Below are 16,703 nucleotides of genomic sequence, written 5' to 3' on the forward strand. Positions count from 1 at the left end.
GAGCTGAAACTGGGGGCATGAACTGTGCAAAAGGTTGCTAGTAACAGCCACTGTACTACAGCTTCTCTGCTTGCATAAAAATATTTTCATTAATGTGGAAGGCCAAATAAATGCCCCACTTGCTGAATGTGTGAATGGCTACAGTATTCCTCCACACCAAAAAACCCAAAAACAAATACCGGGCTGTTCTACAGATGGCTGATGCAGAGAAGAGTAAACTGATCCCATCTTGACTGGCCCAAGACATTTTGCTGCCTGAGAGAATAGCAGATGGCATCCCCTCCTACTCATGTTTTACAATACCCAAAGCCAGCTGAGTAATTTTTTGATACAAGGCAGAAAAACATGCATAAAGTTCTCTTCATCTATAGCAGTAAAAATGCAATAATAACTAAAATATTTACCAATTTGCTTCTTGTTTATGATGCCCCAAATGGACTACTTGAGGTAGCCACCTCCTTCTGCCTAATGCTAGGGAGTAGTGGAATATTTCAGTGCTATTGAGATCCTATTCACAGATTTTAATGCTTTAGTGTTTGAAATGTTTTTGAAAGAACAATCTGGTCTTGCAGTAACATGAAGTTCTGCTTAATGGGTATGAGGGCGTGTTAAATGAACAATTCTGCCAGAGACCAGGGAAGTGCCTCAGACATAACAGCATCTCGATGGGAATTTGGCTGCAGTTAGAGGCTTTCTACAGTTGTGCTGATCTCTGTGTGAATATACCTCCATGAATGATTAGATTAAAAGAGGTCATGTTTTCAAAAGCTACATAGCAGCAGTGCTTGAAACCTTATGAGCAACAGCCAAATATCAATCTCCCAGCTCTCAGGACTCTGTACTTGGCACCATGGCTTTAACAACTGAAAGTGCAGAGCACGGCCCTCAATGTAGGCAACCTTTTTTTGTCTGCCAGCAGAAATTTCAGAAGCCAGATTCTTGAAATTTTACTTTGAAATAGCAACTTGACACTAGTGGAATCATACATCCTGGAATGGGGGAGTTTTCTAATGAGTCAAATGTTTTCATAGTCAGCTGGGGGAAGAACTGTTCAGGATCTTAGCATGACTTTTTGTGTGCTTTATTGAACCAAACCCTTTAAACAGCAATTTTTTTTGCAAATCATTTTCCTGGGGGCAGGTTCCAGGTTTAGAGGAAGGTGGGCTACAGAAAATGTTCCCTGGTGACCTCACCAGAGACCAAAAAGGAACTGTAGGGGACTTAGCAGAGATGAGTTACTAAGAGGGGAAATTTTTAATTTCCTACAGTGACTGTGACTGAAGCTAAGTGGTTGTTAGATCTGCTTGTCAGGTGCTGTTCAGAGTGCATGACTGTTAAAAAAATGAAAAGAGGCCAAGGGCAGGGGTGGCTAAAGGACAGCTGCACAGGAATTTGCAGTTTAAGTGTCAGTTTTGATTATCCTTAAGGTACTTAGTATGGCAGTATGCATGCTTGTGTCCATAATCATAAAGCAGAGGTGGTAAATAATCTGCCCTCCAGATGTTGTTGGACTGTAACTCCCAGCACTTCTCATCATTGGCTGTGGTGGTTAGAGCTGATGGGATCTGAGGTCTCATGAAATCTCTAGAGGGCCACATTTACCTACTTATATAAATGATTAGAACATTGATGTGTAGCTTGCACTGAAGCATGCCAAATGCTTTTCAGATAAATGAGTTCCTTTATACATCCCAGTAAATTATTTACTGCATCGACCTGGGCATCAGGAGGATTATATGTTAGTTGCTGACTCAGGTTGGACAAGTAATCTGATCTCCTCCTACCTCAGTTATTTTAGATGGAAAGCAAGGCAAAAGGCATGGTCACCTTGGAAAACAGATGCTGTATGTGAGCTGAGATTTTTCCCAAATAAATACATCACAAGTCCTGTAGCATTCTTCTTACTCAAGAATGTGGCATTCCTTGTGTCCACTAATCTGGTTGACATATATAATTTAAAATGTAGAATAAAATGTGGCATAACCATGCATAGTAATAATATTTTTCAAACATATCTATATTTATTTTATTTTATTTAGGTATTTATGACTTTAATTAGACCAGTGTGTATTGAATGTATTATGGAATTGCACTTTTACATATTAGATATCATGGATCAAGAAAAATAAAATACCTTAATAATTAACCTGTATAGAGAGAGTTTGCCTTTACAAAAAAAACAGTGTTCTTGTATAATATCTAGAAAACCACTTTGGTGAAGCTTCATGAGAAAAGGTTCTTGGAAGCTAGGAAGTAGACATGGAGGATTACCAATATCTCAGTACAATCCAGTTTAGCAGCTTAGAAACCATCATCCATTGCACCTAGAATATAGGGTGGCACATGATGGAGGACAGTCTCTGTTATACAAGGGAACTGACATGCTCATATGAGCTGTGGTCCCAGGGCATAATCTAAAGACCCCTCATCCAGCACCTTCACCAACATCCAGATATGGTTAATCCTTGGATGCAGTGACATCACTTGACTTGGTGACACCTGATGCAGGCTGTGGGGCTTCTGGGGGCAGGACTTCTGGCATGTACGTCCCGCATGGGAGTGTGCATGCACACAAGTGAACTGTGCGCATGGCCCAGACAGGGTGCCCAAGCCTTGCGGTGGGCTAGATGGTGCAAAGGCCTCGGGCCTTCTGGAGAGTCACCTGGTTCTGCCCGCACCCCTCATACCCTCCCCCAGCGATGTTACTGCCTGTGAAATGGCTCACTATATTGCAGGTGTATTTCACTATGAGCTCTGTCATGGAGAAAGGATGGAATATAAATGGAATAATAACAGGACTAGCATCCAAATAAATGTCATTCTTAGGTACACCTAACTGTGCTGCGCAATTTGCACACAAAAGCTGTGCAGTTTCTCATCATTGCAGGAGGGGAAATTGCCAGAGTGTCTCAAAGCTACAAGATAATTCCCCCTCCCATTCTTCTTGATATCCATCAGGAATAGGGAAAAAATGAGAATTACCATCCCTAATATATGTACTGATTGCTCCAGGACTTGATAACAGGGGCCTGTCTCCTAAAACCATTCAGCGTGCTGGGAATGGTTTTAGGGAGCCAAATCAGTTACTAGGTTAAGGAGACTGTCATCAACTGGCAGAGAACATTTGCTTGCTAACTCCTGAAGGTGATTTCAGTACAACAGCAGTTAAGTTTCTAGCAAACACAGCAGTATCTAGGAGCAAGGAGCATGGAAACATTTTAATCCTAGCAACTGATTTGGCTCCCTAAAACCATTCCCAGCAAGCTGAATGGTTTTAGGAGACAGGCCCCTGTTCTCAAGTCCTGGAGCAATCAGTACATATATTAGGGATGGTAATTCTCATTTTTTTCCCTATTCCTGATGGATATCAAGAAGAATGGGAGGGGGAATTATCTTGTAGCTTCGAGACACTCTGGCAATTTCCCCTCCTGCAATAATGAGAAACTGCACAGCTTTTGTGTGCAAATTGCGCAGCTTAACCAGAAAACTGCAGAGTTCTTTAAAAATTGTGACACTTTTTGCACAGAAGATGAAAACTGTGCAGATGAAAATTGTACAATATTCAAATGAGCAAAGGCTGCAAATTTAGTCAGCCAACTTTCTTTCCCTGCTGTGTAATATTTGGTTTGCACAACTAATACTAAGCCCTTCTCTATGCTGTTTGCATTTTTCTCAGGTATGTAGCAAAAATATGTGAAGTTCCTTGGTGGGTTTTTTCATTGTTGGTTTTTGTTTTTGTTTTTAAGAAAGCTGTGCACTTTTCTATGTATAGTGAAAAGATTGTGGATTCAGATTTTTATAGCCTAGTTGCAATATATCTCAAACTCCTGCACAGGTTTTTTTTTAAAAAAATATTGCAGAGTTTATGCTGTGCCAGAAACAAAAGTTCTTGCAAATTGTGCTAATTTTCAATATGCCATTTTTCTTGCTGCACAGGTTTCCCAAGAGGACAGGAACTGTCTTTGACAAATGGACAAATTCTCATTCTGTCCCTAACACACACACACATCTCTACAGACACATGCTTCCAGATTCTTCTTGGAGAGGAGAACTAAGATTTCCCATGCTGTTCCTCTACTACATTGAGACAAGGATTAACCTCACCAATGAAACATAACACGGATTTGCCAAAGTAAACTTCTCGCCATCCTAGTTTTAAGATTGAAAAGGGATGGATCCATGGTTATTCCCAGTCAGTAACTGGAGACAGTCAGATTCCTGCATACACCCACCATATATCTTCCAAAGTCAAGCAGTGTGTGTAAGGGGAAGAGGTCTCCACCAGATTTATTTATTTAATTTGCATCCCTACTTTGTCCCAATAGGATATCCAGAGTAGCATTTTAAAAGCACAACAGCATTCTATGCAGTCATACTGGCCACATGGTCCACAGAGTAGTCTCTGACAATGCTGGCTCTTCAGCTTAGTAATGGAGATAAGCACCGCCCCCTACATTCAGACATGACTTGACAACCTTGTCAAAGGGGAATACCTTTACCTTACCTAATACAAACGTTAAAACACAAAGTAAATTTCTATTTATAAAGCACAATTTAGAAACAGTTAAAAACAGCATTAAAAACAAGTTAAAAGCAGCATTTCTCTCATTGGTAATTGAAGGTGTTCCAGTCCCATTGTGTCACTGGGACAACAGGAGTTTCATTGAGAGTGAACCCTGCAGGGTGGTGGTGGTGGTCGGGAGATGGTCTTTCTCAAGAGGGGAAACCTTTGCAAGATGCTTTACAAGAAACCCATTCCCTAGAATACTTTGAATCAGTAAAAAAGAAAATTTTAAGAATTTGATCAGACTTAGGGCCAGCATCATGTTTAAGGAAGCATACTGCTAAGTAGTCTTTGGTAGACCATCTCTTCCATTGGTGAGACCTGGCAGGCTTTTCTTGTTGTAGAGAAGAACATTCCACTGAAGAATCCTGCCACCAATTTGGTGGCAGCTGATGGCTTATGTCAGAGGGATGATGAGTTGTCTCTGGATTATAGTCCACATGTTAAAGGAGCTATGCAATATGCTAAATCTATTTAGAGGTTAAGGTTCAGTACCTTGGATAGCACCTTTAAAATTCTGACTAAACCTCAGTAGATTATCCTATAAAGGAAAACCACCAGTTTAATACCTCATGGTGCTTTACCAATATCTAGCATTGTAGCTAGAACCAGGTGGCCAGGGATATTCAGAGTGGCAGCATTTTCAAAAACATGCTCCCTTGTCAAGCATCATTGGCACCAGCAGTTACCCAAAAATGCTTGCTGAATTGATTTATCAAATAGAAGTCCCAAATAAAAGCCCCAAATAAAAGTACATTTATGAATATCCCTATAGCCTGGAATAAGGAGAAATTGCAATGAGATTCTGGGTGTTCTTGAGTACTCCACACCTATCGAGGGAATTGGACATTCCTTGAGCTAAAAATCATGTTTTGCTCTGTTTTCTTTTCATACTTCCATACAATTATCACTTATATTTTCTTGAACCCTAAATAAGAAGGAATTAATAGAGCAGTTATTCACTGTTTCCATCCTCTTGCATAGTAGACAGTATAAGGAAGAACCAACTACTTTTTCAATGCAATACACTGGAGAACACTGACATTTCCTCTGATCTGTTCTTTTAAAACCACTTTAAACATTACTGCAGTATAAACATTACCCTGCTGGTAAAATTATATGTCATTTTCACTTAGCTGGAAATATCAGTACTGAAAAAGTATCATTAAAGTTGTTTTTTTAAAAAACCATGAAGCATAGAATCATAGGAGGGAACCACCATAGTGTAGTGGTTTGAGTGCTGAACCAGAACTGTAAAGAACCATTATGATCATGAGAAGGCACACTCTCTCTGCCTTACAAGAAAGCAGTGGCAAATTGCCCTGAATAAATTTTGAGAAGAAAATGCTAGCAAATTCAGAATCAGCTTGAAGGTACATATCCATCAAAACAAATGGTATTGTAGAATTGGAAGAACTTCAGGTTAACCTAGGCCTACCATCAGCTGATGCAGAAAATCTTGTTTTACCACCTTTTGATGTGGATCCACCTCACCTTTGCTTCAAAACCAGTAGTGCAAGAGAGTCGACTGTATTCAAAAGCAGTCTGTTCCACAGTCATTTGAGAACATACAATCAGCATGTTCCCCATAAGGTTTAAATGTAATCCCCTTGTTGGAACGTGCTGATTTTGGTCTTATCTACTGGAGCAATTGAGACCAAATTTTGGGCCATCATGTATCTAGGATAAGATACTATGTCACCTTTTAATTGTCTGTTGTCCGAGCTTCAGCCCTATTTAATTAGATTTCAGATGGTCCACAGACCAGTTCTCAAACAGACTGTCTGTACTAAGCTTTCTTTAGCTTTCTTTTGCTTTTATCTTTTTTCTTTTAACCCAAAGCTATCATCTGGTAATATCTTTAGTGTGTGTGCATGAGAGAAAACTACTTCAAGTCACTTGTGGAGATGAATTTCATAGGATTTCCCTAGGCAAGGAATAATCAGAGATGGGTCCTTTCAGTTCCTTTCTCTGAAATAGAGCCTGCAGCACCTGGTATTCATTGACACTGTCCCATACAAGTAGTAACAAGAGCTGATCCTGCTGAGCTTCCAAGATTACACTGGTATTTAGGCCAGTTTAGGACCAAACAGAAATGTCACAAAGTTGTGAGCAAGTTTTCAAGTGAGCTTTACATCAGACTGGATGACAGGCAAATGAAAGGTGACAGGCAATTGAAAGTGTTTACACCTGGGAGAAATGTTTGGGGATGTCATATCTTGTTTGGTGCTCCAGATCTGAAGTTTTACAATTAAATTATCTTCAGTAGGTGCCAAAAAAAAAAGAAAAGAAAAGAAAAGAAGCAGAAGCAGAATATCATTAACAAGTGTTCTATTATTTTTTTACCTAGCAAGTGAACATATAAAGACGAAGAGAAGAAGAAATCTAGTGACTTCAAGACTAGCTAGTTCATTTTAGCATAGGGTTTAGGGGCTCTTTCACACTATACAATTATAGTATAGAATCATAGAATCGTAGAGTTGGAAGAGACCACTAGGGCCATCCAGTCCAACCCCCTGCCATGCAGGAAATCCAAATCAAAGCATCCCTGACAGATGGCCATCCAGACTCTGTTTAAAGACCTCCAAGGAAGGAGACTCTATCACCCTCTGAGGGAGTGCATTCCACTGTCGAACAGCCCTTACGGTCAGGAAGTTCCTCCTAATGTTGAGGTGGAATCTCTTTTCCTGTAACTTGCATCCATTGTTCCGGGTTCTGTTCTCTGGAGCAGAAGAAAACAGGCTTGTTCCCTCCTCAATATGACATCCCTTCAAATATTTAAACAGGGCTATCATATCACCTCTTAACCTTCTTTTCTCCAGGCTAAACATCCCCAGCTCCCTAAGTCGTTCCTCATAGGGCATGGTTTCTAGACCCTTCACCATTTTTGTCGCCCTCCTTTGGACACGCTCCAATTTCTCAATGTCCTTTTTGAATTGTGGTGCCCAGAACTGGACACAATATTCCAGGTGAGTCCTGACCAAAGCAGAATACAGTAGCACTATTACTTCTCTTGATCTAGACACTATACTTTTATTGATGCAGCCTAAAATTGCATTGGCCTTTTTAGCTGCCGCATCACACTGTTCACTCATGTTCAACTTGTGGTCTACTTGGACTCCTAGATCCCTTTCACACGTAGTTTCATTCAGCCAGGTGTCACCCATCCTATATCTGTGCATTTTATTCTTCCTCCCTAAGTGCAATACCTTACATTTCTCCGTGTTGAATTTCATTTTGTTAGCTTTGGCCCAGCTTTCTAGTCTATTCAGGTCATTTTGAATCTTGATCCTGTCCTCTGGGGTATTAGCTATTCCTCCTAATTTGGTGTCATCTGCAAATTTGATAAGTATGCTCCCAATTCTGTCATCCAGGTCATTGATAAATATGTTGAATAGCACTGGGCCCAGGACAGAGCCCTGTGGGACCCCACTGGTCACTTCTCTCCAGGAGGAAAAAGAACCATTGTTGAGCACCCTTTGGGTTCGGCCAGTCAACCAGTTACAAATCCATGTAACAGTTACCTTGTCTAGCCCACATTTCAATAGCTTGTTTGCAAGAATGTCATGGGAAACCTTGTCAAAGGCCTTACTGAAATCAAGATATACTATATCCACAGCATTCCCTTCATTTAACAAGCTGGTAATTTTATCAAAGAAAGAGATCAGATTTGTCTGGCATGACTTGTTTCTCTGAAACCCATGTTGAGTTTTTGTGATTATGGAATTGCCATCTAGATGTTCACAGACTCTTTGTTTAATTATCTGCTCTAGAATCTTTCATGGGATTGATGTCAGACTAACTGGACGATAATTGCTGGGATCCTCTTTTTTCCCCTTTTTGAAGATGGGGACAACATTTACCCTCCGCCAGTCTGCTAGTACTATGATTCCACTTTACCTGCTATAGTTCCATCCTGTGGGATCCTGAGATTTGCAGTTGAGGAACAGATGTTCAAAATTCTAAGCTAGAGAGCTCTAGTGTATCCTACTAAAAGAAATAAGAACAAATAAAGTTGCAGACTAAGACTGGAATAAATCATTGACATATAGTTTTGATTTAGCTAATGGAAAATCAACAAGAATTTCACAGGCTCTGAAAATATAGGCACACATACTCCAAATGTTGTTCATTCAATCACTTCTCTATTAGGTGCTGGCTGTTTAATGTTACATTCCTGTTTTTCTTTATAATCCTGGATCATTGCTAGACATCAAAGTAGAAATCTTTTTCAAATAACGGAATGCAGTGTGCTCAAGCTATTCCTTCATTTTAACTAGTACTGAACTGAAACTTTCAACATATTTAAAAAAGTTAAAGAGAAAAGTAGAAACAAACTGGATGAAACTGATATTGTTCGGGATGAAGAGAAATGATGAACGTGCAGGACAACTGAGTACCTGATAGACTGGAGCATCACACCTAGGTTGCTACTACCAAGAAGGCGGTGCCATTTGTGATAGCTCCAAGGTCTATGTTACCTGAGCCTCCTTGGCTAAACTTAAATTCTAATTTGAGATTTAAGGGAAAATAATCCTCTAAATCCTTAGCTCCTGAGCCATATAGGGCTTGGTACTCTAGCATTAGCACTTTGAATTAGACACTGTAGTTCACTGACACCCTGTGCAGATATTTCAGAACAGGTGGCAAATAGTTGCTATGCTTGTCCACATTAGGACAACAACATGCTACATAGTCTGCAACATCCAAATGATCTTCAAAGGAGGCCTCAAGTATACTGTATTGCAGTAGTCCAATTGGACATTAGCAGAGTATGAACTTCTGTGGCCAGGTTGTCTTGGTACTGTAACAGATGTATCTTGTGGATCCACTTTTCCTGCCACTACACACAACTTGCCACCAGTCTTGCCACCCTCCACTCACAGATTTGAACTAAGTACTCTCAGAGTGTATACTTACTCTGCCAGGGGTTGTTACACAATCCGAAGTAGGCCATCTGCCTAGTTCATGGACCTTAGAACCCATATCTCCTGATATCCTTTCTATATGGGTTCATATAGAATTCTCATGGGTCTGTGAGCCCATTTTCTGACTCAGAACCCTTGGACATAAATGGGGGGATGGGTGAACCTAAAAGTGGTCCTAAGTCCACTTGCACATTTGGAAAAAAATATTTGGAGATGTTAAATTGTGTTAGGGAGATACGCAGCCTATTTGGAAGATTATTATTCAGTTTCTAGAAACTTCCAGAAACAGCAACACACCTTTTTGCCAGAAAAACCAGGTTTGGGCTAGAGGAGAGAGTCTGTGGAGGGCAGTCTGGGAACACTGCAATACAGATGTTAAGTAATGCTGAGGACAAAATAGTACCCTTTGGCACCCCACAGTTCAACAGTTAGGCCTAAAGCACAATGCTAGAAATAAGAGCTGAATCTCTCTAGAACCAATGCTAGAAATAAGAGCTGTAACCTCCATAATAGAATGTTCCATAAAACGTGTGGGAATGCATCAAGAGCAAATGTGACCAACAATGTTAAAAGCTTCTGAGAGATTAAAAAGAAGTGACAAGATCACTTGTTTTGTACTTTGCCCCAAATAGGGGTAGTTATGACTCTGTAATAGCTGGTATAAATCTCTGGATCTGGGGAAAATTGTTGTGTTTACATTAGCTGATGATAGATTTTTCAGGGGAAACAGACCTTGTATGATGTGCTGGATTTTTAATTTTATTTTATTGTTACTTTACTTTCTTTTCGCTGGTTTTGATTTTGTTATGTTTTAATGGCTTTTTAAATGTTGTATGCCATTAAGTTTGAATTATGTTTATTTTAACTGTTGTAAGCCACCTTGAGTCCCTAACTGGGACAACATTTGGAAATAACTATCTAAATAAATAAAACAGTCTAAATAAGTGGGGATATATTTTCATTTTCAAATCTAACTCAGACCACCCCTAAGAGGCAGCTCTGCACTGCCCCTGGAAGCACTGGTTTGGGGACACAGCAACCGTATGCCAATCCTCCAAACCAGCAGTTCTGTGGCACAAAAAGAAGCTGCAAAAAGTGGCTCCTTTTTGCTTCCCAGAAAGGGCACACTAGCCGCCACCACCACCACAGCTCTTCAAAGATGCGGCATGATACCTTCCACCATGTGGTGGGGTGCGTGACGTCATGCCGGCATGGAGGTGGAGTGAGGGCATGTGGCGTGCACACCCTCACTCTGTTCCCACACTGGCATTTATCATCAGTCTTTTAAGCTCTCAGTCTTTGAATATATGTTTTAAGCACTAAAATGTTATCCTTTACTATTTCCTTCTTCTAGGACATCTCCTTGGACTTTCCCATGATGATTCCAAATTTTGTGAAGAGAATTTTGGTTCCATGGAAGACAAGAGACTTATGTCTTCCATCTTAACAAGCATTGATGCTTCCAAACCATGGTCCAAATGCACTTCAGCAACAATAACAGAATTTCTGGATGATGGCCATGGTATGTATGGAGATCTTAGCACTAAATCTCTTGCCAAATTTTTGCATTTCTAGATGCTTTAAAAACAATTTTAATGCTTTATTTTTAAATAGAAAACTGCTGTTTGTTATTCTAATCAAACCTGATGTTCCTTTGCTTTATTCTTTATATTGCTTTGATAGTTATGGGAACCACCTTGTTTCTGGCTCACAGTGTGCTAAATGCAGTACTGTTATGCCCTTCATATTCTGTGGCTGCTATCTACTCAGGAATAAGTCAAACAGTATGAATCAGGTTTGTGCTGGAGGAGAGAGTCTGTGAGGGAGGATCTGGAAACACATCATACTAACCCCTGATACAGACATTAAGCAATGCTGAGGACAGAATAGTACCCTATGGCACAAAATACTACCCAACAGTTCAACAGTGTTAATTTCTAGAAACAATGCTGTAAATAAGAGATGAACCTACAAGCCCCTTAGAAAAAGTAAATGGATAATAATCGAAGCAGTGACAGATTATGAATAAGTAATAAGGGTGCTTTACAAACCAAATCCAATTAGTTCACTTCTGTTAGAATCCTGTTAGTGACATATCAGCATTATCTTTACTCCACAGTTTCACTTTTTAGTTGTTACACAAGGACTGTATCCTGATTATGACAGCACAAGTGAATTTTTCCAGCATGACCATTGCATAAGTAGTTGCACATTGTTAAAGTGTTGCAAAAATGGGTCCCTAGTGCTATTTGACCAAGGTTCTCATGACCATTGCACATTGTGAGTGTGAACATGGCATGATGTGTGTTGCATGACTGACTGCACAATGGTGTGATCCAGTTTTATAGGTAGTGTTCCATGTACATATCATAGCTAAACTTGCATAAACTTACAACACCACACAACTCCTTTGTTGGATCTTGGCCTGTTGTCACCAATTGATGAATGAAGAACTGAAAGTGAGCTGAATAACTTGACCAAGGCCAGCTGACACACTAGTTGCTGAAGTGGAGATTTTAACCCAGAATATCTAGCCTAGAGTGAACAGATGGCTTCAGACACATATAATTTAAATTATTTTATTAGTATTAGTATTTCAATAATCTACATTGACTTCTTCTAAACAAAAACAAAATGCTCTTGAAATTTTTCACTGTGCTCCTAAAGCACCAGCAGGTCTTAAACAACCATTTCAAATTCCACAATGCTGAGATAAAAATGACCTAACTTAACAAATAGATCCAGTTGTTATGGCAACTGAAATACTTATGGGTGAAAAACATATTGTATGCATGCTGAACTGGTAAAAGGCAACATTGTGTGGGATGTTTTCAGTGTTGTATGAAATCGGATTATCCTGTAGAGATAATTACCTTGAACTCTGCTTTTTCATTAGGCAATTATTGAGCAGCTATGGTTATCTTTTCCCATACTATATCTATGTTGCTTTAGTAGTGACTTGAACACCGCAGTTCAGTTATCCTAACTAAGGCCTGGTACAAACCTCTCTCTTAAGTTTGGGCTGGTGGCAGCCTGATTCCCTCCAGAGGGACGCTGCAGCAGCCAAACTGTGCAGCGTCCCTCCAGAGTAAAAAGAACCCAGAAAACCCAGGTTCTTTTTACAGCGCCCGGCACACTTCACGAGTGCACCAATAGCACACTCATGATGTAAGCGCCGCACAGCAACATGACTATGCTGCATGTCGCTTACATCAAGATGGCAGCGCCTGTGTGGATGGGATGCCACCATCAGGCCAGCATCATGCCATGCTAGGGTTAGGGACCATGCGGTTAGTGCACGGTCCCTAACCCTAGTATCAGCACTGCCATTTCCCTTTTGGCCCATCTGTCTTGGGCCTAAGTTACATCAGCTAAACACAGACAAGATGACTTTGAAATCTCATTATATATTTGATTTATATCTTGTTTTTCTCTCAAAGCTAATCTCAAAGACGTTTACAGTAAGATTGATTTTAATGTATACAGAGAGAGAGAGAGAGAACACAAAATAAGTTCAGATATGAAAACACAAATTAAAAACACTATTTAAAACAAATCAAGAATGAAAACATAGCACCAGTAAAAAGACTTTTACTCAGCAACTGATCAGTTGCCAAAAGCCTGCCAGAATAAAAGGACATTTGCCTCCAACCAAAAGAAAAGAAAAGAAAGGGGACTATATTTATAATACTAGTATAGCTCCAAAACATGGCCACCACAAGGAACTGATAATAGCATGGCAATTTCACTATGGCCCAAAACAGATGGGCAGACGGGGGTGGCTTCTGGTCACTCCGGAGGCATGGCATTTAGCCGACGCATGCTCCTGGAGTGCCTGGAAGCCACACTGGGGCCACAGTGAGGCCATCTGAGGCAGCTGAACGCTGTCTAAAAAGGAATGAATATTTTCCGCTCCTTTCTGTGGTCCTTTTGGGACCACAGCAGGAGGCACTTTCAGCCCTGGGGCAATAGAGCTGGGAGAGACTTCTGACCATGCTTTCCTGCCTATCTGTTTTGCCCCATATCACTGTAGTTCAAGAACAAAATCCAAGGACCAAGCAGCTTGTAGTCTAAATCAAACCATTCTGTTAGGATTAAGCTCTGTCTCCCCTTCAGGCATCAAGGTACACCATTGAAGCACAACCCTGATGGACAATCTTACAATAAAATTCGGAACTGTAACTGTTAACAGGGAGTCAAGGGAACTGTCCATAATACCATTCCCCATCTCTGTGTTGAATAATAAAGGAAATCCTCCCCCCTCTGTCTCTCACACAATATATGTAAAGCAATAGTCATAGTCTGTCAAGTCTATCATAGTGTATCAAATGATTATGAACTCCCAACAAGAGAATAAAGTTTAGTATTGTCCCACTGTCCTTGCATCTCTATAACAGGTTGGTCATTTTGGTGATAGGAAACTGAGTCAAAGGACACTTATTTGGTGCACAGACACAGCATGAGGCTTGGGAGGATGAGGAAATGTGGGTTGGCTTCTGGAAGATTATGAAGGCCCTATCACATGTTTCTTCTATTTGCTGTTAGGTATTTGTGATTAATGGTGCTTTGTAGAGTTGGATTCTTCAGTTCTAGTCCTGCCTCTAAATTATTTGTTGTTATTTTTGAACTTCCAAAATGAGTCCGTTTAGACCAGAATCCTATTGGTGACTTTATGCTTGAAGGGTGGTGTAGGTCCTACACATACCAGTGGCTGGACCCCACCCCTTTTTCCTCTGGATTGGGGGCATGGCAACCACATGCCATGGCCTCCACAGGGAGCAAAAAGAAGCCCCAAAAAGGGGCTTCTTTTTAACTCCCTGGAAAGGGCATCATAGTTGAAATTGGGCAGCATGATGACGCCCCTTCCATGCTGTGCCATTTGGATACTGAGCATGAGTCACGCCATGATGCCGTGCACTGTGTAGAAGGGTGTGCGGCATCATGACATGATGAGGAAGGAGTCACAGCATCCAGCATGCAGATGTTACACCATGACTCCACTCACAAGCTGGTACAAAGTACTGGTCTGTATTCCCCACCCCCCAGATGCTTTTCCTGGCTTGTGTAAGAAGCAACATGTTGCTTAGACAGAAATTAGAAGCAGTAGCTGAGACCAGTTATCTTGAACTGCCTACCCAGCAATGGATCATAAAGGACTGATCATGGAAGTAGCAACCACCTCTTCAGTTTAATTCAAAGGGTTTAATTATCCTCCTATATAATGCCTATAATATGAAAAACGGTATTGGTATGCCATACAGTGCAGCTAACAAAATTGCTTGCTTGGGTAATCCAGTCAGCCCTCCATATCAATGGATTCTGCATCCACAGATTAAACCACCCATGCCATGGCTTGAAAATATTGTTTTTAAAGAATCGAAAAAGCAATCTTTGACTTTGCCATTTTATATAAGAGACACCATTATACAGCGCGCGGGCGCCATACGCGGGCGCGCCATACGCGGCCATGAGCATACGCGCTCAAGCCGCGGGGCGCACGCGGGGCGGAAGGGGCGGCGCGTCCCATTCAATTGAATGGGTGCGCGCCCGTTGCACCCCGCGCGTGCCCGCGCCACCGCGCCGCCGTGCACGAGCCCCATTGTTTCCAATGGGGCTCGAGCATAGGCGGAATTCGCCTTACGCGGAGGGATCTGGAACGGATCCCCCGCGTAAGGCGAGGACAGACTGTATATAATATACAATGACATATTATATAATATACCCCATTGTATACAATGGGACTTGATCATCCACAGATTTTGGTACCCATGAAAAATCATGAAACCAACTCCAGTGGATACTAAGGGCTGAAATGTCTCTAGCAAGAAGCAGTCTTCCCCATCTGTTCTTGAAGTAGCTCAATAGACTATAATCTTGAGCAGTTCTATTTGCAGTTACTAGAGTGTTTATCAAACACAGCCTTTATGATTACTTGTGGCCACTGTCTTTTGGGCAGCTCCTCTAGTCTTGACATAGGCCAACTTGAGCATTTCTCAGTTTGCTGGTGTAGCAAATGCCAAATTGCAAAATAGCTATTTATTTTTCTATTTATTGTTAGAATAAACAATGTGGTGAGTAACCTTGAGGGTTGCTTGCTGAGCTACCAAAAATACAATTTTAACTCATTAATTGGAACTGAAAAGCAGTAAGAAAACTTGTGCATAGTTTCTAAATGTGTTTGTCCAAGTGCCAGGACAAGATGTTTTTGGAAAAAAGAAGTCAGGTCTCTAGTTTAATCTTTACTCAACAGAAATCTAGTGTGGAGTTGTACATTTTGCACTCCATATGAATTGCCCAGACATGTACATGCCTAGAAAAGATGGAAAGCAACCAAATTTTGATGAATAAATTGCTTGGATTTTTCAAATGTTAATATATGGCAAAGATCTTGTAGAGTAAAGGAAAGGACTTTAGCAGCCCCCAGTGTTTGCTGTACTTCTTTACTTTGAATTGGGCTATGTCTGTGTCTGGTGGTGGTGTTTTTTAATCCACTGTTTTTGAGAATATTATCACCAAATGTACATGTCACATGTAGGCATATGTAATCTTCCACATATAAACCCTGCAAGTATTTGCTAGTATCATATGAAGAGAGCAATAGGGTCACTCATGCAAGCCTGATCCTAATGTACCCATCCCCATTGCTCTCAACTTTCATTATTTTAATTTATCCAGGTATGCACATCTCACTTGTTTCATCCCTGTTTCCCTACTGCCTTGAGCTGGAAGGTCCAAAGAAGTCTTAGCAATAGCAATAGCAGCTTCATTTATATACCACTTCATACCACACTAAGCAGTCACTAAGCGGTTTACAGCTGTAAGCTAATTTCCTCCAACAAGCTGGGTATTCATTTTAGCAACCTCGGAGGGATGCCAGGCTGAGTCAACCCTGAGCACCTGGCTGGGACTGAATTTACAACCTTGTGGTTTGTGAGTGAGTGGCTGCAGTACCTGCATTTAACCACTGCGTCACTGCTCACCTTCTAAGTGAGTTTTGTAAAATGTTCTTAGAACTGTCTCTGCAATAAACACTCCTCATTGAGAGAATTCCCAGCTCTGGGGAAAATTTTATATATGTTCAGCCAAACTTAGGGGCTCGACAGACCAGCACTTTATGCCATCCTGGACACGGACTAGGGTTCAGTGTTCGCATGCTGCAATCCCTTACCGCACCACACTGTCACCATTTTGGCACATGCCCATCCACACAG

General features: G+C 40.9%; 1 protein-coding gene across 1 annotated transcript in view; it reads left to right on the forward strand.

Annotated features, from left to right (window-relative positions):
• The window catches only part of ADAMTS5 (ADAM metallopeptidase with thrombospondin type 1 motif 5), a 63,490-nt gene that overhangs the window by 30,145 nt on the left and 16,642 nt on the right, over positions 1–16,703 (forward strand). The window contains exon 3 of the mRNA XM_089512149.1: positions 10,847–11,014. Within this exon, the coding sequence (XP_089368275.1) occupies positions 10,847–11,014 (168 nt within the window). The remainder of the gene's footprint in view (positions 1–10,846; positions 11,015–16,703) is intronic.

Source organism: Sceloporus occidentalis, unplaced genomic scaffold, assembly GCF_023333645.1.
Source record: "Sceloporus occidentalis isolate IW3139 unplaced genomic scaffold, rSceOcc1.0.p SCAF_2, whole genome shotgun sequence".
NCBI lineage: Eukaryota > Metazoa > Chordata > Lepidosauria > Squamata > Phrynosomatidae > Sceloporus > Sceloporus occidentalis.